The sequence below is a fragment of the Salvelinus namaycush genome, chromosome 37 (assembly GCF_016432855.1).
Source record: "Salvelinus namaycush isolate Seneca chromosome 37, SaNama_1.0, whole genome shotgun sequence".
Classification (NCBI taxonomy): Eukaryota; Metazoa; Chordata; class Actinopteri; order Salmoniformes; family Salmonidae; genus Salvelinus; species Salvelinus namaycush.
In genome coordinates this window covers 25578303-25599878 of record NC_052343.1, presented here as the reverse complement: position 1 = coordinate 25599878, position 21576 = coordinate 25578303, and the positions used below count along the sequence as shown (strand labels likewise).

The 21576-nt window shown below is 47.6% G+C and overlaps 2 protein-coding genes across 3 annotated transcripts in view; one reads left to right on the top strand and one right to left on the bottom strand.

The window, feature by feature from the left end:
• Positions 1–343: 343 nt before the first annotated feature.
• On the bottom strand, positions 344–3411 carry LOC120031246 (transmembrane protein 107-like). 2 transcript variants are annotated; one of them, XM_038976911.1, is made up of 6 exons: positions 3216–3411; positions 2827–2952; positions 2540–2607; positions 2260–2360; positions 1710–1806; positions 344–1327 (listed from the first exon to the last, which is right to left on the bottom strand). In XM_038976911.1, the coding sequence occupies exons 2-6, from the start codon at positions 2911–2913 to the stop codon at positions 1258–1260; spliced, it is 423 nt and encodes a 140-aa protein (XP_038832839.1). In that variant the 5' UTR covers positions 2914–2952; positions 3216–3411; the 3' UTR covers positions 344–1257. The 2 variants fall into 2 exon arrangements, with proteins under 2 accessions (XP_038832839.1, XP_038832838.1); XM_038976910.1 differs by lacking the exon at positions 1710–1806 and adding an exon at positions 1553–1649.
• A 1726-nt stretch (positions 3412–5137) lies between these two features.
• Positions 5138–21576, top strand: part of trim46a (tripartite motif containing 46a) — a 39715-nt gene continuing 23276 nt past the window's right edge. The window contains exons 1-11 of the mRNA XM_038977049.1: positions 5138–5225; positions 6773–7031; positions 13343–13493; positions 15061–15259; positions 16212–16358; positions 16764–16859; positions 17130–17383; positions 17558–17679; positions 17767–18099; positions 19575–19804; positions 19988–20055. Of these exons, the coding sequence (XP_038832977.1) occupies positions 5166–5225; positions 6773–7031; positions 13343–13493; positions 15061–15259; positions 16212–16358; positions 16764–16859; positions 17130–17383; positions 17558–17679; positions 17767–18099; positions 19575–19804; positions 19988–20055 (1919 nt within the window). The 5' untranslated portion in view covers positions 5138–5165. The remainder of the gene's footprint in view (positions 5226–6772; positions 7032–13342; positions 13494–15060; positions 15260–16211; positions 16359–16763; positions 16860–17129; positions 17384–17557; positions 17680–17766; positions 18100–19574; positions 19805–19987; positions 20056–21576) is intronic.

Below are 21576 nucleotides of genomic sequence, written 5' to 3'. Positions count from 1 at the left end.
TGAAAGGTCTGTGCCAGCCATCTATCTTTGGGTGTGTGAGAAACCCTGCTTAGAAAGAAGTTAGTTATAACAATGTAATAGCAATATGCTTGTGTTATTTACAATGGTATTTCTTACAATAGCTACAGCTTGATAAAACATATTTTTTAGGTAAACGTTTTAAAAAGGTGGTACTAAAATCCTATGGTTCACCATTTAGCATGGTGAAGAGAAAGATGGTTACTTGTGTCTATACATTCAGCGTAGCAATTAGGATCACTACGCTGGAGTTTTTAGAAATTGTCCTCTCTGCCTTGTGTCGTGGATAATCGTCTCAGAAATATAACACTCTTACAAGAACTTGTAAATTCAATATAGGCTTTAATACAAAGTATATCATTAGCCTAGATGGTCCGCGGGACACACACCTTCCCAGAGCACTGGCTCTGTCTTTATACACACACAGCACATGAGTTCATCACATATGTTAATTCAATTACTTCTCCTAGGTCATCTGCCACCATTATCTTTTATTTCGGCTTCCTGCTTGTTTACGCCCAATAACGCCTGTATCCGCTCTTGATTCGATTATAATGGTGGCAGGACCCTCTCGTGTCCTAAAATTAATATATGTCTATCTTACCCTAAGCACTTATGGCCTTTACCCTAAGCACTTATGGCCTTTCCTCTCTATTTAATCTTCATAATGGTGTCCTGCTCTTTCCATAAATGCACTTTAAAGCACGTATGGCTTCAGCCATTTTACTATCTGTTTAATCTTTGGTTTCCTGTTTTTTACCAGAATGGCAAATGCACTCACGTGTTGCCTTCTCCTCCTTCTCCTCTTTTGCTCAATAGTGTGATATCCGCCTCTATATGTAACAATAACTCCTACACTTGGTACATACAGTAGCTCTGTTTCCATCTACAACGTCCACAGTCCACACAACCGTTGAATCCTGAAACACAGACCACAGCTTTAAATTAATAAATAAAATAATCTGACTATTGATGGATAGAGAAAGGTTGTGTCAGAAGGCCAGATTCGAACCTATGCTGTCACCGTATCGGATACTGCAGCTACGACCACCCACATCTTAACCAGCTCTTTTGTCTTTGTCACTACGATCACCATCCAACATCACTAACATCCGATATGTCTCCTTGACACTGTTGAACAGTCACAATGTGTCACACACTTGGACAGCTGTGTACAAGTGCTGGGAAGGATGGACACTACATTCCAGACCGAACATCGATGTGAAACACTGCTCTCGGTTATAGTGGCTTCTTCTTCAGTCCGAACACTGCGATGAAGAGTAGGATCTCCACAAACGCAGGGAGAACACTACAGGAGATAGAGAGGATGGCAGCATTATAAGCAAAGCATCAACCTGCACGAGGCAAAAATGACCCAAATAACTCCAGGACACACACACACACACACACGATGTCTGTCTGTCTGTCACACACACACGATGTCTGTCTGTCTGTCTGTCACACACACACGATGTCTGTCTGTCTGTCACACACACACGATGTCTGTCTGTCTGTCTGTCACACACACACAAACCTGCAGAAGGCAAAAATAAGCCAGTATGTCCAACACTCCCATCTCTGGAAGACAAAGAAAGACAGGGAGACGGATGCACTGCAGTGGACAGCCAACGCTGGAGGAGACGTCAGTCAGGGAAACAAAACCTCTGAGAATCTCACACACACACACTGACCTGCAGAAAGCAAGGATCCACCAGTATATTTCACATGCCCATTGTTCAAACAGAAAGAACAGCAGAGCCAAAGAGGCACTGGCATGGGCTGCAGTCGCTAGTGTGTGGATGGAGAGATGGATGGTGTATGGGGAGGGAGTCCTGAGTCAGGGAATCTTAACCAAACCAATAAAAAGATTACTTCCTCAACCTTATATCTGTGCCCATATTAATGTCTCCTTGCTGATCTGAAAGAAGGGTATAACTTCCTGCATATTGCTTACATCTATCGATTCCCTCCCATGTTCTTCACTATTCCTGGAGAGTCACACTGTGTGCAGGCTTTCATTCTTGCCCAGCACCAACACTCAGCTACTCAACAAAACATCAAGACCTTGAGTAGCCTACTTGTTGATGTGACTGGCCACACAAAATTAGGACTAGGCAAGAACGAAAACAAACTGTAGTTCTCCAGGACTAGGACTGGTGACCACTGCTGTACTATGCATTATGTGTACTTTGGTAATGTACAGGGTTTTGTGGAAGAGTTTTGAGAACATGTAAAGGATACAGAGGAGGCCCTGGGTGCAGTTGAACATAGACACACCAGAGAAGAAGCCAGCCAGCTCTATAGCAAACAGACCCATGGTGACTGACAACGCTACCACCAACCTAGAAGAGAGAGACAGAGAAAGATAGAGAGGAGAGAAAGATAGAGGAGAGAAAGATATATATATATATAGAGAGAGAGTGTGTAAGACAAGTGATTTATTAAAACCTATAGCAATTATTTTTGGATAGACTGTGTGGGTGCAGGGTTAGGAGTCCTGTCCTGGGTGAAAGATGCTTACTTGGTGTCCTCCTTGTCGTATTGGTCCTGTGTGAAATCCAAAGGCAGGCAAGCTTCAACATTGTTCTCCTGTGGGACAATGAGTATGATTACTTCAGAGATAGATCTACACAGTATCACTAGATTCTGAGCACGGTTGAGACACAATATATTATAGACGAGCATGTTGATGATGTCGTGAAGAACAACTGGTGTCTTCTAGATGCCAGATACAGACATGAGACATGTCACACACAGAGGATATGGTTTGTCCAGAACCTTGACAGTACTCAGAACTCGTGAACATACCCGTGACCAGAAAATGGTGATGACGATGACGAGGTGAGCAGTGAGAGTCAGGAATCGAGCTGGGACCAGGCTGCTGACTGCAGACATTGCTCCAGCAAAGATGTGCCTGTATGGGTACTATGGTACCTAGAATAAAGAGGCGGAATAGGCAAACGTTGACAAGTAACGTTAATGTTAATATTTCCAATAGAAACAACAAAATCCGTGTGTTGACTTGAGCCTGCTACAATGCAACACAATATTGGCTGTAAATGTTAGCTAGTTAGCTAGACTACTAACGTTAACGTTAAGACTACACAAATGAATGTTAACAGCACTTTACATACAATGTGTAGACTAAGTAACGTTACTATTAGTAAATGTATAAGCTAATTTTTCCGCACACTCACCTTGATAGTGCTAACTTAGCTATCTAATGTACCCAATACAGAACATACGACGTTGTTCAACTTGTTAGTCAATATTTGGAGCCAAAAACTAGCCACATTTGATGATTTATTTACCATTAATTGAAACAACTGTGTCTAGGACTAGAAACAACAGACGCTTCAGCTGCAGGCATGGCTTAGCTCGTTGCTACAACAACTTAAATCTGGGGTGCGTTCAAGAACGTAGGGTTTCGTTAACGATTTAGGACGGAAACAGACCAGTTGAGGATGAGGAACGCTTCTTCGTGAACGCGTCATTTTAGTAGCGTTTTATAATCTCACGTTGCCATCTAGTGGCAAGAATAAAATCTAATTTTATTGGTCACATACACATATTTAGTAGATGTTATTGCGGGTGTAGCGAAATGCTTGTGTTCATAGCTCCAACAGTGCAGTAGTTTCTAACAATACACACAAATCTAAAAGTAAAAGAATGGAATTAAGAATTATATAAATATTAGGATGAGCAATGTCGGAGTGGCGTTGACTAAAATACAGTAGAATAGAGTACAGTATATGAGATAAGTAGAGCAGTATGTAAATATTATTAAAGTGAAACAATTGTCATGTAGGTAGGGTCATATGCAATGTATGCATCAATATCAGTGTTTTGTTTTCACCAGACATGATATGCAGTGGCAGTAAAATAATGTAATTCATTTTTGTGACAATTACATTTCAAACCAAATCTGCCCAAAATATTCAGAATGATTACGTGTATAGGCCTACACAGTGACACACACACACACACAGTAGCGGATGTAGGTATAGGCGACATGGGCATCTTGCCGGGGGCAGCACGAGGCGCCCGCACAATTTTTTTTTGGAATGGTGGCATTTGCGCGATCAGTTTTCTATCGCTCATTTGCACGTCACGTCAATTATATCATGTCACCGTGTGGGACTGTGGGTCAATTAACCTTGTCGGAGTGGGCGCCCTGATTCTAGTTTGTGAGCTAGGCAGGCTACTGCCTGGGAAGGTCTCCCACTCAGAAGTATGAGATGGGGAGGGGGGCGGGGGTAGGTGACCTCAGATCTCCCCACTGGAAGCCGGAGGTAGGGGGAGCAGGGGAATCTATGAAATAGCGCACCTCTAACTTTGTACAGTACAAATGCAATTAGTAAAATCATTCACACTACGAAATGCTACCAAATAAACCACAATTCATTCATAATACTGTGAATAATATATAGTTTCACAGACATATTGTTGCATTTTTTTCTGGTGTGTGCGAAATTGTTAAGAATAAAATAAAACCAGTCTGCACAACACCAAGGTGAATTGGTTTAGTCTTGACTCTTGGTTGACAGTGTTGGGGGATGGGTAATGTATTGATGGTCGAGTGACAAATCAACCCAAATTTGTTTCTATTTGTCTTTGTAACAAATTTTTGTTATTTATGAGTCTTATTTTTTAATATATTTTTATATTTATATATTTTTAAATGTTATGTTTATTTATTTGTGTTGTTCCAAATGTCAGAATAAAAATGACAGTTAGTGCAGAATGGTGCTTTTTTGGGTGGGGTGCTAGAACCGCCACTGCACACGCACACACACACACACACACACACAGATAGCGGGAGAGAGAGAGCACTTGAACCTGTTTCACTCAGCAGAAATCACCACGCATGCTCTATCCCCCACTATTGAACATCAGCTTATCAGCGCGAGCCCAGTGGAAAGGGACAGAAGTCAACGCTGCGCACTCCAGACCATATACATCCGGTCAGACTATTATGCGATAGCCTATACCTAGGCTACATATGGTTGATTGACCAAGCTTTTAACATTTTTTTTTCATTCACCCTAGGACAACATATTTGAATATATTACTAGGCCTAGGCTACGATTGTGAATTTGACAGACCAGGCTACATTCAACATCAACACCGCGTTTTGATCCTAAAGGATGGCTGAAGCAGAACTACAGGCGTTTACGTCTATGATGGACGCACTCGTTCAAATCAGCGTAAGTGTGGTGATGGTTAATTAGACCTATTTGTTTACCATAAATGTGATGTGGAGACTGGAGCCTATTTTGTTATTCTGTAGGCCACCAGACCGAGGCTATAGCAAACATAAATGTGGTAAGGTTACCTTTATTTCAACTGGCCGTTCAAAGAGAAATTCCTCAGCTAAGCTATATATATAATGTTATTAATATTGCATAATGTTTTTAGTTAAACTGTTCAGCACGCCACGTAGGCTAGCCTACATAAGATATAGAGGCCTTCACATACATTTTGGCATCAACATTTCATCATCCTTCATACATAATTCTTAGGCTATATTTTTCTTCAATGTGAAATGGTCTGCTTTTGTTCTTAGATTGACTAAAATTGAACCAGACATTCATTAATAAGTCTGAGCTATAAATTAGAAATGGGTGGTATTTGGCTCCAACACTTTGGCTTGACGCCAGCGGCTGGTCACTATCGGCTGGTTATTGACACACCTAGCTATGAGGTAAAGGGTGAAAGGAGGATTAAATGGATAGCCAATATATATATTTTTGAAGCCTATCGGTCGAATGCGTACCCCCGCATGCACAGACAAAAACAAGGGGTCCGTTGATATGATTTGCTATCTCGCAACACGGTGAGCAGGGAACGGATGATGTTTGTCGCCATAGAAACGTTATTCAGGGAGCGCCAGCACGCGGCGGCGGTCTTGGCTCTCGCGCAACATAGGTGCAGAAACCCCCCTGGGCGCAGAAAGGACCCGCTGACACCGACTATTCTGCCGAGCCAGGGAAAGAAAAAACATTGATAGAGGAGAGAGAGAGGTGTAATCATTCTTATCGAAGCCTAATCGATGTGAATGCTATTTTCCCGGTGGCCTATCATGAATCCCATTGAAATGTCCATAGCCGGCCTAGGGAAGGTGAAGTCGGCTAGGCCTTGCCCGGTAATATAGCCTATTTTGTGCGTTGAAATACAATTTAATGTAATTAGTTGTTCCCATAAAATTAATCTCTTCCCACCATCATGGTGGCTTGTGTTAACTGAACTGAGGAAGGTTAAAAGCAACTAGTCCTACAACAAAGCTATAGATAAAAGGATCTATTACTCCTCTATACTGGGTTTACATCATGCTGTTGGCCAGACAGCTGGAATGAAGTGATTAGACTCATATTTAAGGAGACTGGCTGTAGCGCCTTAGCGCCTTAGTCAGCCCTGGCCTGGGTATTTATACACACACACACACACCTGCTTTCTCCTTTCATGTGTCCAACATAAATTCTAAACCAGGAATGGTTAAATAATGTAAGATGCTGTTTCTCTCTCTCCCTCTCCCTCTCTCTCATCTCTCTCTCTCTCTCCTCTATTTAGAGCAGTTAAATTATTCCTCTGCCTCATTCTCACTCCTGTTTTCACTTCCCCCTCTTTCTCCTCACACCCTCTCCCCTGCTCACTCACCCTTTATTTGCTTCCCCCCTCCCTGCTCCTCTAACTCCTCTCCCCGTCTCTCTTCTATCTCCAACCCCTTATCCCCCCTCCCTTTCTCATCCTCCAGTCTAACATAAAGAGTATGGAGCGGGAGCTGCATTGCCCGGTGTGTACTGAGATGGTGAAGCAGCCCATCATCCTGCCGTGCCAGCACAGTGTGTGTCTGCTGTGTGCTGCTGAGGTGTTAATCCAGAGAGGATACCCTCCCCCAGACCTCCCCCCAGAGCCCAACTCCCCGGCTGCCTCCCCCAACACACGCTCCCCGCGCGGGGCACGCAGACCCCCGCCCAAGACCACCGACCGCCTGGACCGCGTCCTCAGACCAGGTGGGTTAACGTGTGTGTGAATGCTGATGTCGATCTCACTTGTGTGCCAGTGCCTGCAGATGAGAGTGACATCATCATCAGATCAGCATCTGACTTTGTTTTACTGGCCAGTGAAGATGGTTTTCATACCAGAGCCATATATATACTACCATTCCAAAGTTTGGGGTCACTTAGAAATGTCCTTGTTTTTGAAAGAAAAGCACATTTTTTGTCCATTAAATCAGAAAGAAAGAGATCAGAAATACAGTGTAGATGTTGTTAATGTTGTAAATGACTATTGTAGCTGGAATCGGCAGATTTTTAATGGAATATCTACATAGGCGTACAGAGGCCCATTATCAGCAACCATCACTCCTGTGTTCCGAACAAAGCCCCTTTTTCTGAAACTCGTCAGTCTAGGCGGAGTTCTAGGCGGAGTTGCAAAGAAAAAGCCATATATCAGACTGTCCAATAAAAAGAAAAGATTAAGATGGGCAAAAGAACACAGACACTTTGTAAGTCGCTCTGGATAAGAGCGTCTGCTAAATGACTTAAATGTAAATGTATGTATGACACTGGACAGAGGAACTCTGCCTAGAAGGCCAGCATCCCGGAGTCGCCTCTTCACGGTTGACGTTGAGTAGTACACAGCGCTGTACGAGATCTTCAGTTTCTTGGCAATTTCTCGCATGGAATAGCCTTCATTTCTCAGAACAAGAATAGACTGACAAGTTTCAGAAAAAGGGGCTTTGTTTCTGGACATTTTGAGCCTGTAATCGAACCCACAAATGCTGATGCTACAGATACTCAACTAGTCTAAAGAAGGCCAGTTGTATTGCTTCTTCTGATCAATTAGCCTTTTAAAGGGATAAACTTGGATTAGCTAACACAACGTGCCATTGGAACACAGGAGTGATGGTTGCTGATAATGGGCCTCTGTACGCCTATGTAGATATTCCATAAAAAAATATGCCGTTTCCAGCTACAAAAGTCATTTACAACATTAACAACATCTACACTGTATTTCTGATCAATTTGATGTTATTTTAATGGACAAAAAATGTGCTTTTCTTTCAAAAACAAGGACATTTTTCAGTGACCCCAAACCTTTGAACGGTAGTGTATTTACAGTACCAGTCAAAGGTTTGGACACACCTACTCATTCAAGGGTTTTTCTTTATTTGTACTATTTTCTACATTGTAAAATAATAGTGAATACATCAAAACTATGAAATAACACATATGGAATCAAATCCAATTTTATTTGTCACATGTCCCGAATACAACAGGCTTAGACCTTAGAGTGAAATGTTTACTTACAAGCCCTTAACCAACAATGCTTTAAGAAGTTACAAAAACAAATGAAAATAAGTGTTAAGTAAAAAATTGAAAATAGAAGTAACAAATAATTAAACAGCAGCAGTAAAATAACAAGCTGGGTTATATACAGGGGGTACCGGTACAGAGTCAACGTGGAGGCTATATACAGGGGGTACCGGTACAGAGTCAATGTGGAGGCTATATACAGGGGCTACCAGTACAGAGTCAATGTGGAGGCTATATACAGGGGGTACCGGTACAGAGTCAATGTGGAGGCTATATACAGGGGGTACCGGTACAGAGTCAATGTGGAGGCTATATACAGGGGGTACCGGTACAGAGTCAATGTGGAGGCTATATACAGGGGGTACCGGTACAGAGTCAATGTGGAGGCTATATACAGGGGGTACCGGTACAGAGTCAATGTGGAGGCTATATACAGGGGGTACCGGTACAGAGTCAATGTGGAGGCTATATACAGGTGGTACCGGTACAGAGTCAATGTGGAGGCTATATACAGGGGGTACCGGTACAGAGTCAATGTGGAGGCTATATACAGGTGGTACCGGTACAGAGTCAATGTGGAGGCTATATACAGGGGGTACCGGTACAGAGTCAATGTGGAGGCTATATACAGGGGGTACCGGTACAGAGTCAATGTGGAGGCTATATACAGGGGGTACCGGTACAGAGTCAATGTGGAGGCTATATACAGGGGGTACCGGTACAGAGTCAATGTGGAGGCTATATACAGGGGGTACCGGTACAGAGTCAATGTGGAGGCTATATACAGGGGGTACCGGTACCGAGTCAATGTGGAGGCTATATACAGGGGGTACCGGTACAGAGTCAATGTGCGGGGGCACCGGTTAATTGAGGTAATATGTACATGTAGGTAGAGTTAAAGTGACTATGCATAGATTATAAACAGAGAGTAGCAGCTGCGTAAACGAGGGGTCTGGGTAGCCCTTTGATTAGCTGTTCAGGAGTCTTATGGCTTGGGGGTAGAAGCTGTTAAGAAGCCTTTTGAACCTCGACTTGGCCCTCTGGTACCACTTGCCGTGCGGTAGCAGAGAAAACAGTCTATGACTAGGGTGGCTGGAGTCTTTGACAATTTTTAGGACCTTCCTCTGACAACGCCTGGTATAGAGGTCCTGGATGGCAGGAATCTTGGCCCCAGTGATGTACTGGGCCGTACGCACGACCCTCTGTAGTGCCTTGCGGTCGGAGGCTGAGCAGTTGCCATACCAGGCAGTGATGCAACCAGTCATGATGAATCATGTAGTAAGCAAAAAAGTGTTAAACAAATCAAAATATATTTTATATTTGAGATTCTTGAAAGTAGCCACCCTTTGCCTTGATGACAACTTTGCACACTCTTGGCATTCTCTCAACCAGCTTCACCTGGAATGCTTTCCCAACAGTCTAGAAGGAGTTCCCACATATGATGAGCACTTGTTGGCTGCTTTTCCTTCACTCTGTGGTCCAACTCATCCCGAACCGTCTCAATTGGGTTGAGGTCAGGTGATTGTGGAGGCCAGGTCATCTGATGCAGCGCTCCATCACTCTCCTTACATTTACATTTTACATTTAAGTCATTTAGCAGACGCTCTTATCCAGAGCGACTTACAAATTGGTGCATTCACCTTATGATATCCAGTGGAACAACCACTTTACAATAGTGCATCTAACTCTTTTAAGGGGGAGGGGGGGGTTAGAAGGATTACTTTATCCTATCCTAGGTATTCCTTAAAGAGGTGGGGTTTCAGGTGTCTCCGGAAGGTGGTGATTGACTCCGCTGACCTGGCGTCGTGAGGGAGTTTGTTCCACCATTGGGGTGCCAGAGCAGCGAACAGTTTTGACTGGGCTGAGCGGGAACTGTACTTCCTCAGAGGTAGGGAGGCGAGCAGGCCAGAGGTGGATGAACGCAGTGCCCTTGTTTGGGTGTAGGGCCTGATCAGAGCCTGGAGGTACGGAGGTGCCGTTCCCCTCACAGCTCCGTAGGCAAGCACCATGGTCTTGTAGCGGATGCGAGCTTCAACTGGAAGCCAGTGGAGAGAGCGGAGGAGCGGGGTGACGTGAGAGAACTTGGGAAGGTTGAACACCAGACGGGCTGCGGCGTTCTGGATGAGTTGTAGGGGTTTAATGGCACAGGCAGGGAGCCCAGCCAACAGCGAGTTGCAGTAATCCAGACGGGAGATGACAAGTGCCTGGATTAGGACCTGCGCCGCTTCCTGTGTGAGGCAGGGTCGTACTCTGCGAATGTTGTAGAGCATGAACCTACAGGAACGGGTCACCGCCTTGATGTGAGTTGAGAACGACAGGGTGTTGTCCAGGATCACGCCAAGGTTCTTAGCACTCTGGGAGGAGGACACAATGGAGTTGTCAACCGTGATGGCGAGATCATGGAACGGGCAGTCCTTCTTGGTCAAATAGCCCTTACACAGCCTGGAGGTGTGTTGGGTCATTGTCCTGTTGAAAAACAAATAATAGTCCCACTAAGTGCAAAACAGATGGGATGTCGAATCGCTGCAGAATGTTGTGGTAGCCATGCTGGTTAAGTGTGCCTTGAATTCTAAATAAATCACAGACACTGTCACATGCAAGCACCATCACACCTCCTCTTCCATGCTTCAAGGTGGGAACTACACATACGGAGATCATTCGTTCACCTTCTCTGCGTCTCACAAAGACACTGCGGTTGGTACCAAAAATGTCAAATTTGGACTCATCAGACCAAAGGACAGATTTCCACTAGTCTAATGTCCATTTCTCGTGTTTCTTGTCCCAAGCAAGTCTCTTCTTCTTATTGGTGTCCTTTAGTAATGGTTTCTTTGCAGCATTTCGACCATGAAGGCCTGATTCACGCAGTCTCCTCTGAACAGTTGATGTTGAGATGTGTCTGCTACTTGAACTCTGCGAAGTGTTTATTTGGGCTGCAATCTGAGGTGCAGTTAACTCTAATGAACTTATCCTCTGCAGCATAGGTAACTCTGGGTCTTCCTTTCCTGTGGCGGTCCTCATGAGAGCCAGTTTCATCATAGCCCTTGATGTTTTTTGCGACTGCACTTGAAGAAACTTTCAAAGTTCTTGAAGTTTTCCGGATTGACTAACCTTCATGTCTTAAAGTAATGATGGACTGTCATTTCCCTTTGCTTATTTGAGCTGTTCTTTCTATAATATGGACTTGGTCTTTTACCAAATAGGGCTATCTTCTGAATACCACCCCTACCTTGTCACAACACAACTGATTGGCTCAAACACATTAAGAAGGAAATAAATTCCACACATTAACTTTTAATAAACCACACCTGTTAATTGAAATGCATTCCAGGTGACTACCTCATGAAGCTGGTTGAGAGAATGCTAAGAGTGTGCAAAGCTGTCATCAAGGCAAAGGTTGGCTACTTTGAAGAATCTCAAATATTAAATATATTTTGATTTGTTTAACACTTTTTTGGTTACTACATGATTCCATATGTGTTATTTCATAGTTTTGATGTCTTCACTATTATTCTACAATGTAGAAAATAGTAAAAATAAAGAAAAACCCTTGAATGAGTAGGTGTGTCTATACCTTTGACTGGTACTGTATATCAAACAGGTCGGCCAGGTTTTAGAACATCTGCCATGTTAGCGTATTTATTCTCTAAATGTTGATGATGTAACAATACGAGAGCTCCTCCTACAGTTCCCTATGAAATGACCCGCTGTAAACAAACAAAACAGAACTGCGAATTTAAAACAAGTTTTTATTGATTACCATTCTGCATAATGTGCATCCAAGTCTGTACAGTGTTGGTGTGTCTTCGTTGGATTTGAAATCTATCTGAAATAAACAACACAATTTGGAAGTGTCAATTATCACTTAGCAATAGCTACAGTTGACTCGGAAGTTTACATACACCTTAGCCAAATACATTTTAACTCAGTTTTTCACAATTCCTGACATTTAATCATAGTAAAGATTCCCTGTCTTAGGTCAGTTAGGATCACCACTTTATTTTTAAAATGTGAAATGTCGTAATAATAGTAGAGAGAATGATTTATTTCAGCTTTTATGTCTTTCATCACATTCCCATTGGGTCAGAAGTTTACATACACTCAATTAGTATTTGGTAGCATTGCCTTTCAATTCTCCCGGAACGTTCAACTGCAATGACCCAACTAACTATAAACACAGAGTATACTAAACATTAGGAACCCCCTGTTGCCCTCAGAACAGCCTCAATTCGTCTGGGCATGGAGTCTACAAGGTGTCGAAAGCATTTCACTTGGATGCTGGCCCATGTTGACTCCAATGCTTTCCACAGTTGTGTCAAATTGGCTGGATGTCCTTTGGGTGGTGGACCATTCTTGATACACACAGGAAACTGTTGAGCGTAAAAACCCAGCAACGTTGCAGTTCTTAACACAAACTGGTGCGCCTGGCACCTACTACCATACCCTGTTCAAAGGCACTTAAATCCTTTGTCTTGCTCATGCACCCTCTGAATGTCACACATACACAATCCATGTCTCAATTGTCTCAAGGATTACAATCCTTATTTAACCTGCCTCCCCTTCATCTACACTGATTTCAATCAGTGGATTTAACAAGTGACATCAATAAGGGATCATAGGATTCACCTGGTCAGTCTATGTCAGGGAATGAGCAGGTGTTGTTCATGTTTTGTAGATGCAGTGTATAGGACTGGTTCATACATCACAACACTTCAAAGACATGAAATGTTCATATGATATATTTATTATTTATGTTGAGAGAGAGAGTTGAGGGGCAGTAGAGTGTGTGTGTGTGTGTGTGTGTTTGAACTAGCAGGTGTTCTAGGTGTGAAGCAGTAGTTTCTGTCTGTGTCAGCATGTAGTGTGCAGTGCAGTCAGGGGATAGAAAAGTATGTCTCTAGTTCTATCAAACTGTGATGGAACTATCACACTCATACTGATTACTTTCTGTCTCACACTGTCTCCTCTCTCCCTCTCCAAACCTACCCCCTCCTCCCCCCACCTCTCAGGTTTTGGGACGTACCCCGGGCGTCGTCGTAAGGACATGTCTCCTGCCCCCATGCTGTTCCCCTGTCCGTCCTGTCACAAGGAGGTGGAGCTGGGGGAGAGAGGACTGACCGATTGCCTCAGGAATCTCACCTTGGAACGCATCGTAGAGAGGTACACACGCACGCACGCACGCACGCACGCACGCACGCACGCACGCACGCACGCACGCACGCACGCACGCACGCACGCACGCACGCACGCACGCACGCACACACACACACACACACACACACACACACACACACACGTAGAGAGAGTTGCTCACTTTCTTACAGAGGAATGTAGGTTCTGAACCAATCCTGCAGGAAATAAAGATCAGCACAGAAAGAAGGAAAAGTCAATAGTGCTTTATAAATGGGACAGAAAATCATTGGTTTTGGTACGGGGAGAACCCCCCCTCTCCTGAAGCAGAGCCTAACGAGCTGAGTGTGTGGGAACTGGGAAGCTGAGGTGACTTCATAATTCACACAAACATCAAATGGACTTTCTGAACAACAAGTTGAGGTTCTGAACGCTTCAAGAGACAAACACATAGACATTGTGATTCTCATAAATAGCCTCCTTTCCTTGTTTCCTTTCCTTCATTAGTAGTGATCTGAAAGAGAGGAAGAGAGGAGGCCTTTGTAGACTACTGAGATTCACGTAGAGAAGGGAAGAGAGAGGGGATGGAAGAGAGATTTGGGAGAGGTATAGGGAGAGTGAGAAAGAATTGGGATGAGAGAGAGAGAGAGAGGGGGAAAGAATTGGGATGAAAGAGAGAGAGAGAGGGGGAAAGAATTGGGATGAAAGAGAGAGAGAGGGGGAAAGAATTGGGATGAGAGAGAGAGAGAGAGAGAGGGAGAAAGAATTGGGATGAAAGAGAGAGAGGGGGAAAGAATTGGGATGAAAGAGAGAGAGGGGGAAAGAATTGGGATGAGAGAGAGAGAGAGGGGGAAAGAATTGGGATGAAAGAGAGAGAGAGGGGGAAAGAATTGGGATGAAAGAGAGAGAGAGAGGGGGAAAGAATTGGGATGAAAGAGAGAGAGAGAGGGGGAAAGAATTGGGATGAGAAAGAGAGAGAGAGGGGGAAAGAATTGGGATGAAAGAGAGAGAGAGAGGGGGAAAGAATTGGGATGAAAGAGAGAGAGAGAGGGGGAAAGAATTGGGATGAAAGAGGCTCTCCCCTGGAGGCTGGGTTGTCTCTGTCAGTAAAGCGTGACTGGGCGTGTTGAGAGTCCATAGCTCACTGGAAGTAGAAACAGTGCAGTCTGCAGGAACACAGAACACAGCTGAAGGATCCAGGTCAGGAAGTTGGATAAAAAATAAAAAACACATCTGAAAGCAGAGCAGAAGAGAACAGAACAGAACAGAGCGTACAATAGCACATTTAGCTCATTCCCCCTCTTTTTCTCACCTCTCATCCCCCCCTTCCTAACTTTTGCCTAACCCACGTCCAGTCTCTCTCTCCCTCTCTCTCTCTCTCTCTCTCTCTCTCTCTCTCTCTCTCTCTCTCTCTCTCTCTCTCTCTCTCTCTCTCTCTCTCTCTCTCTCTCTCTCTCTCTCTCTCCCTCTTTCTACACTGATCTTGGACAGTGACATCATTATGGCTTAATGTTGCTCTGTGTTCTCTCACTCTCCTCTTTTTGTATCAACCCCCACCCTCTCCACTGTTTCTCCCCCTCCCCCTGTCTGCCTCCAGGTACAGACACACAGTGAGCCTGGGCAGCGTGGCTATAATGTGTGGCTTCTGTAAGGCTCCTCAGTCCTTGGAGGCCACTAAGGGCTGTGCTGACTGCAGGTCCAACTTCTGCAACGAGTGTTTCAAGCTCTACCACCCCTGGGGAACGATCCGCTCCCAGCACGAACACATACTGCCCACCAACAACTTCAGACCCAATGTATGTGTGTGTTTTGTGTGTGTGTGTTTACATAGTATTTGGGGGGTGTATGTAGGGGTTAACTATGTTCATGAAATTGCTGTTTTTGTCCTGTATTTCCCTCTTCTCTGTATCTATCCATATCTCTATAACTTCTTTACCTGTGTCTTCTACAGTACCTCTCTCTCTCTTTCTCCTTCACCTGTTTCCTCTACAGTCAATCTCTCTCCTTCACCTGTTTCCTCTACAGTCCCCCTCTCTCTCTCCTTCACCTGTTTCCTCTACAGTTCCCTCTCTCTCTCCTTCACCTGTGTCTTCTACAGTCCCTCTCTCTCTCCTTCACCTGTTTCATCTACAGTCCCTCTCTCTCTCTCTCCTTCACCTGTTTCCTCTACAGTCCCTCTCTCTCTCCTTCACCTGTTTCCTCTACAGTACCTCTCTCTCTCCTTCACATGTTTCCTCTACTGTACCTCTCTCTGTCCTTCACCTGTTTCCTCTACAGTAAACTCTCTCTCTCCTTCACCTTTTTCCTCCACAGTGACTCTCTCTGAGTTTGGCTGGTGACCTCCTTTTCCTCCTCCTCCTGTTATATCTTCTTCCTCTCTCCTCTCCCCCTCCTCCCCCCTCCTCTCCCTTGCCCTCTCTCCTCTCCTCCTCCTCCTCTCCCCCTCCTCCCCCCTCCTCTCCCTTGCCCTCTCTCCTCTCCTCCTCCTCTCCCCTCCTCTCCCACCCTTGCCCTCTCTCCTCTCATCCTCTCCCCCTCCTCCCCTCCTCTCCGCTCCTGCCCTCTCCTACCCTCTCCTCTCCCCTCCTGCCCTCTCCCCCTCGTCCCCTCTCCTCTCCCCTCCTGCCCTCTCCTATCTCCTCCTCCTCTCCCCCTCCTCCCCCCTTGCCCTCTCCTCTCTCCTCCTCCTCTCCCCCTCCTCCCCTCTTGCCCTCTCCTCTCCTCCTCTCCCCCGTTCTCCCCTATTAGGTCCTAACGTGTCTGGAGCATGAGCAGGAGAGGTTGTTGTGGTACTGTCGCTCCTGCCAGAGACTGCTGTGTCCTCTCTGTAAGCTCCGCAGAGTCCACCACGGCCACAAGGTGGCGCCCATCGCACAGGCCTGCCAGGCACTAAAGGTATCTGTCTGTCTGTCTGTCTGTCTGTCTGTCTGTCTGTCTGTCTGTCTGTCTGTCTGTCTGTCTGTCTGTCTATCTATCTATCTATCTATCTATCTATCTATCTATCTATCTATCTATCTATCTATCTATCTATCTATCTATCTATCTATCTATCTATCTATCTATCTATCTGTCTGTCTGTCTGTCTGTCTGTCTGTCTGTCTGTCTGTCTGTCTGTCTGTCTGTCTGTCTGTCTGTCTGCCTGCCTGCCTGCCTGCCTGCCTGCCTGTCTGTCTGTCTGTCTGTCTGTCTGTCTGTCTGTCTGTCTGTCTCTGTAAGCTCCGCAGAGTCTATCTATCTGTTAAACCATGAAACTACATGTTTGCTTGCTGATATTGTCATCTGTCTCTCTTAACACCTGAGGACAAAATCACCAAGGAGATCAACTACATTCTGGCCAATCAGGACACAGTAAAGGCTCAGATAACTCAGCTGGAGAGTGCCATCACACATATGGAGGTAAACTCTCTCTCCATCCTTTCTCTCTCTTTCATCCAATCCACTACTTTCTTCCCTCTATCCTTCGATTGCCTCTTTCTCTCCAACACAGTATAACCTTCATGCTCTTCTTTCCCTCCCTCTACCCCCTCCCTTCTTCCCACCTCCCCCACATCCTCTCCCTGTCTCTCTCCATTTACCCCCTCCCTTCTTCCCAACTCCCCCACATCCTCTCCCTGTCTCTCTCCCTTTACCCCCTCCCTTATACCCCTCTCAACTCCCTCTCTCCAGTTGAACAGTGTGTTGGCGAGGGAGCAGTTGTCCCAGTCTGTGAGGGAGCTGGGGGCGTCTCTAGCTGAGCGACAGGGAGCGTTGACCCTGGCCCTGGAGGGGGCCCGGCTGAGGAGGGGGGAGGCCCTGTCGGCCCAGGTGTCTGAGAGGAGGGGTCTGCAGGAGGACGGCGGGTTAATGGCCTACACACAGGAGCTGCTCAAAGAGACCGACCAACCCTGCTTCGTACAGGCCGCACGAATCACCCACAACAGGTACGGGTGGTAGATGCAAGACACACATGCGCACGCGCACACACACACCGTGGGTAAATAACAGGTGCAATATCAACGCTTAACGCTTACCAGCCCCGTCCCCCTCTATATTTTCTCTCTCGCTCTTTCTCTCTCTTTTTCTCTGTCTCTGACTCTCTCTTTCTCTCTCTCCAGGCTGGTGAAAGCGATAGAGAATCTGCAGTGTTTCTCTCTCTCGGCTGATCCCTCCTTCAGACACTTCCACATGGACGCCTCCAGAGAAGTGAAACTCATCAGCAACATGGAATACATAAGAGGTGCGTGTACGAGGTTAGATCTGAAAGCTAACTCATCCCATCCACCAATATAACTTCCTTTTCTTCTCTGCCCTGCCCCTGCTACAGCCCCATTGGCTCCTGTGATTGACACTCAGCGGACGCTGGCCTATGACCAGCTGTTCCTGTGCTGGCGACTCCCCCAGGACTCCGCCCCTGCCTGGCACTTCTCCGTTGAGTTCCAGCGGCGAATGGGATTGACCGAGGCAGGCTGGGGAGGAGAGGTCAGAAGTCCCAATGCTCCAGTGGCGTGGCAACGCCTGGAGGAGGTGGGCGGGACTAGTGCTGTGATTGACAGGCTGGAGATGGACAGTGTGTACGTGTTAAGGGTGAAAGGAAGCAATAAGGCAGGGTTTGGAGAGTACAGCGAAGAGGTTTACCTGCACACACCACCCGCACCAGGTGAGACACACACAGACACGTACGTACGCAATTCATGATACAATTATTGTTGGGGAATTGTTTAACAAAGTCAATACCTCTTTTGTCCCAATCCATCCCTTCACCTTCTCAATTCCCTCATCTTCTCATCTTCTCTCTGCATAACCCACTCCCTCTGTTCTGCAACCCAGCTCCACGCCCCGGCCCTCTCTCCATCCCCCATCCTCTCCATCCCTCCATCCTCTCCATCCCTCCATCCTCTCTCCATCCCTCCATCCTCTCTCCATCCCTCCATCCTCTCCCTCCATCCTCTCTCCATCCCTCCATCCTCTCTCCATCCCCCATCCTCTCTCCATCCCTCCATCCTCTCTCCATCCCTCCATCCTCTCTCTATCCCTCCATCCTCTCTCCATCCCTCCATCCTCTCTCCATCCCTCCATCCTCTCTCCATCCCTCCATCCTCTCTCCATCCCTCCATCCTCTCTCCATCCCTCCATCCTCTCTCCATCCCGCCATCCTCTCTCCATCCCTCCATCCTCTCTCCATCCCTCCATCCTCTCTCCATCCCTCCATCCTCTCTCCATCCCTCCATCCTCTCTCCATCCCTCCATCCTCTCCATCCCTCCATCCTCTTTACATCCCTCCATCCTCTCTCCATCCCTCCATCCTCTCTCCATCCCTCCATCCTCTCTCCATCCCTCCATCCTCTCTCCATCCCTCCATCCTCTCTCCATCCCTCCATCCTCTCTCCATCCCTCCATCCTCTCTCCATCCCTCCATCCTCTCTCCATCCCTCCATCCTTTTACATCCCTATCTCTCCTTCCTGTCTTTCACCTTGCTAACCCTTTGTACTTGATTCATCTCAGAAGAATCCTACCATCCCACTCTCTGTCCTTCTCCTACCTCTCTCTCTCTCTTTATCGACATCTCTCCCTCTCTGTCCTCACACTGTCCATACTGTATAAACACTCCCCCTGTCTCCTGTGTTATTAAGTGTTTATGTGGCTTACTAAAGGAGATTCATTTATTAATTTCTCAAAAACTGATCAGTGATCAGCAGTCGTACCTGTATTGGGCTAGGTTTCTCTCCCTCTTTAGACCTCTCTCTCTCTATCTCTTATTTCCTGCTCTCCTCGTTCCCTCTCTTTCCTATCCTCTCTTTCCTGGGGTGTATTTATTCCTCCAGAATACATCAGTTTCCTGTAGATGTAAGCAGCTCTGCTCCTCAGCTCCTCTCCCTGATGCTATATCTAACCCTTCCCCTTCCTCCCCCTCTCCTTCTCCCTCCTCTTCCTCTTCCTCGACCTCCTCTTCTCCCTCCTCCTCCTCTCACTGTCCCTCCTCTTCCTCCCCCTCTTCCTCTCCTCCTCTCCTTCTCCCTCCCTCCTCCCCCTCTCCCTCTCCTCCTCCCCCTCTCCCTCTCCTCCTCCTCCCCCTCTCCCTCTCCTTCTCCCCCTCTCCCTCTCCTCCTCCTCCCCTCTCCCTCCTCCGTCAGTGTTGTGTTTCTCTCTGGACTCTCGCTGGGGTTTGCATGCTGACCGACTGGCGCTGGGTAAAGGACAGACATATGCCCGCAGCGTGCCTGGCCTCTCCCTTCTGCAGGCCGCCGACCGCTCCCTCACTTCCTGTCACCTGACCTCTGACCTCCTCATAGGCGACCTGGCCATCACCCAGGGAAGGCACTACTGGGCATGCTCGGTGGAGCCCGGCTCCTACCTGGTCAAGGTGAGAAATAGAGATTTTGTGTGTGTGTGTGTGTGTGTGTGTGTGTGTGTGTGTGTGTGTGTGTGTGTGTGTGTGTGTGTGTGTGTGTGTGTGTGTGTGTGTGTGTGTGTGTGTGTGCATACGTGCGTGGGTGTGTGTAATTTACTCAATCTAATTTGTCATTTTTCTCTCTGCGTTCCTCAGGTGGGAGTTGGACAGGAGGCCAAGCTCCAGGAGTGGTTCCACCTTCCCCAGGACATGACCAGCCCCCGGTGAGAGAGGAGAGAGGGAGGTAGAGGGAGGGAAGGAGAGGGAGGGGGGACAGAGGGATGTAGAGGTAGGGGGGACAGAGGGATGTAGAGGGAGGGATGGAGAGGGAGGGGGGGACAGAGGGAGGGATGGAGAGGGAGGGGGGGGGGGGGACAGAGGGAGGTAGAGGGAGGGGTGACAGAGGGAGATAGAGGTAGGGGGGACAGAGGGAGGTAGAGGGAGGGATGGAGAGGGAGGGGGGGACAGAGGGAGGTAGAGGTAGGGGGGACAGAGGGAGGTAGAGGTAGGATGGAGAGGGAGGGGGGGACAGAGGGAGGTAGAGGTAGGGATGGAGAGGGAGGTAGAGGGAGGGATGGAGAGGGAGGGGGGGCAGAGGGAGGTAGAGGGAGGGATGGAGAGGGAGGGGGGGACAGAGGGAGGTAGAGGTAGGGATGGAGAGGAAGGTAGAGGGAGGGATGGAGAGGGAGGGGGGGCAGAGGGAGGTAGAGGTAGGGATGGAGAGGGAGGGGGGACAGAGGGAGGTAGAGGTAGGGATGGAGAGGGAGGGCGGACAGAGGGAGGGATGGAGAGGGAGGTAGAGGGAGGGATGTAGAGGGAGGGGGGACAGAGGGAGGTAGAGGTAGGATGGAGAGGGAGGGGGGACAGAGGGAGGTAGAGGTAGGGGGGACAGAGGGAGGTAGGGATGGATGGAGAGGGAGGGGGGGCAGAGGGAGGTAGGGATGGATGGAGAGGGAGGGGGGGGCAGAGGGAGGTAGAGGTAGGGGGGACAGAGGGAGGTAGGGATGGATGGAGAGGGAGGGGGGGGCAGAGGGAGGTAGAGGTAGGGATGGAGAGGGAGGTAGAGGTAGGGGGGACAGAGGGAGGTAGGGATGGATGGAGAGGGAGGGGGGGACAGAGGGAGGTAGAGGTAGGGATGGAGAGGGAGGGTGGACAGAGGAAGGTAGAGGTAGGGATGGAGAGGGAGGGGGGACAGAGGGAGGTAGATGTAGGGAGGACAGAGGAAGGTAGAGGTAGGGATGGAGAGGGAGGGGGGACAGAGGGAGGTAGAGGTAGGGATGGAGAGGGAGGGGGGACAGAGGGAGGTAGAGGTAGGGATGGATGGAGAGGGAGGGGGGGCAGAGGGAGGTAGAGGTAGGGATGGAGAGGGAGGGTGGACAGAGGAAGGTAGAGGTAGGGATGGAGAGGGAGGGGGGACAGAGAGAGGTAGAGGTAGGGATGGAGAGGGAGGGTGGACAGAGGGAGGTAGAGGTAGGGAGGACAGAGGGAGGAAGAGGTAGGGGGGACAGAGGGATGGAGAGGGAGTGTGGACAGAGGGAGGGATGGAGAGGGAGGGTGGACAGAGGGAGGTAGAGGTAGGGGTGACAGAGGGAGGTAGAGGTAGGGGGGACAGAGGGAGGTAGAGGGAGGGATAGAGATGGAGGTAGAGGGAGGGATGGAGAGGGAGGGTGGACAGAGGGAGGTAGAGGTAGGGGGGACAGAGGGAGGTAGAGGTAGGGGGGACAGAGGGAGGTAGAGGTAGGGAG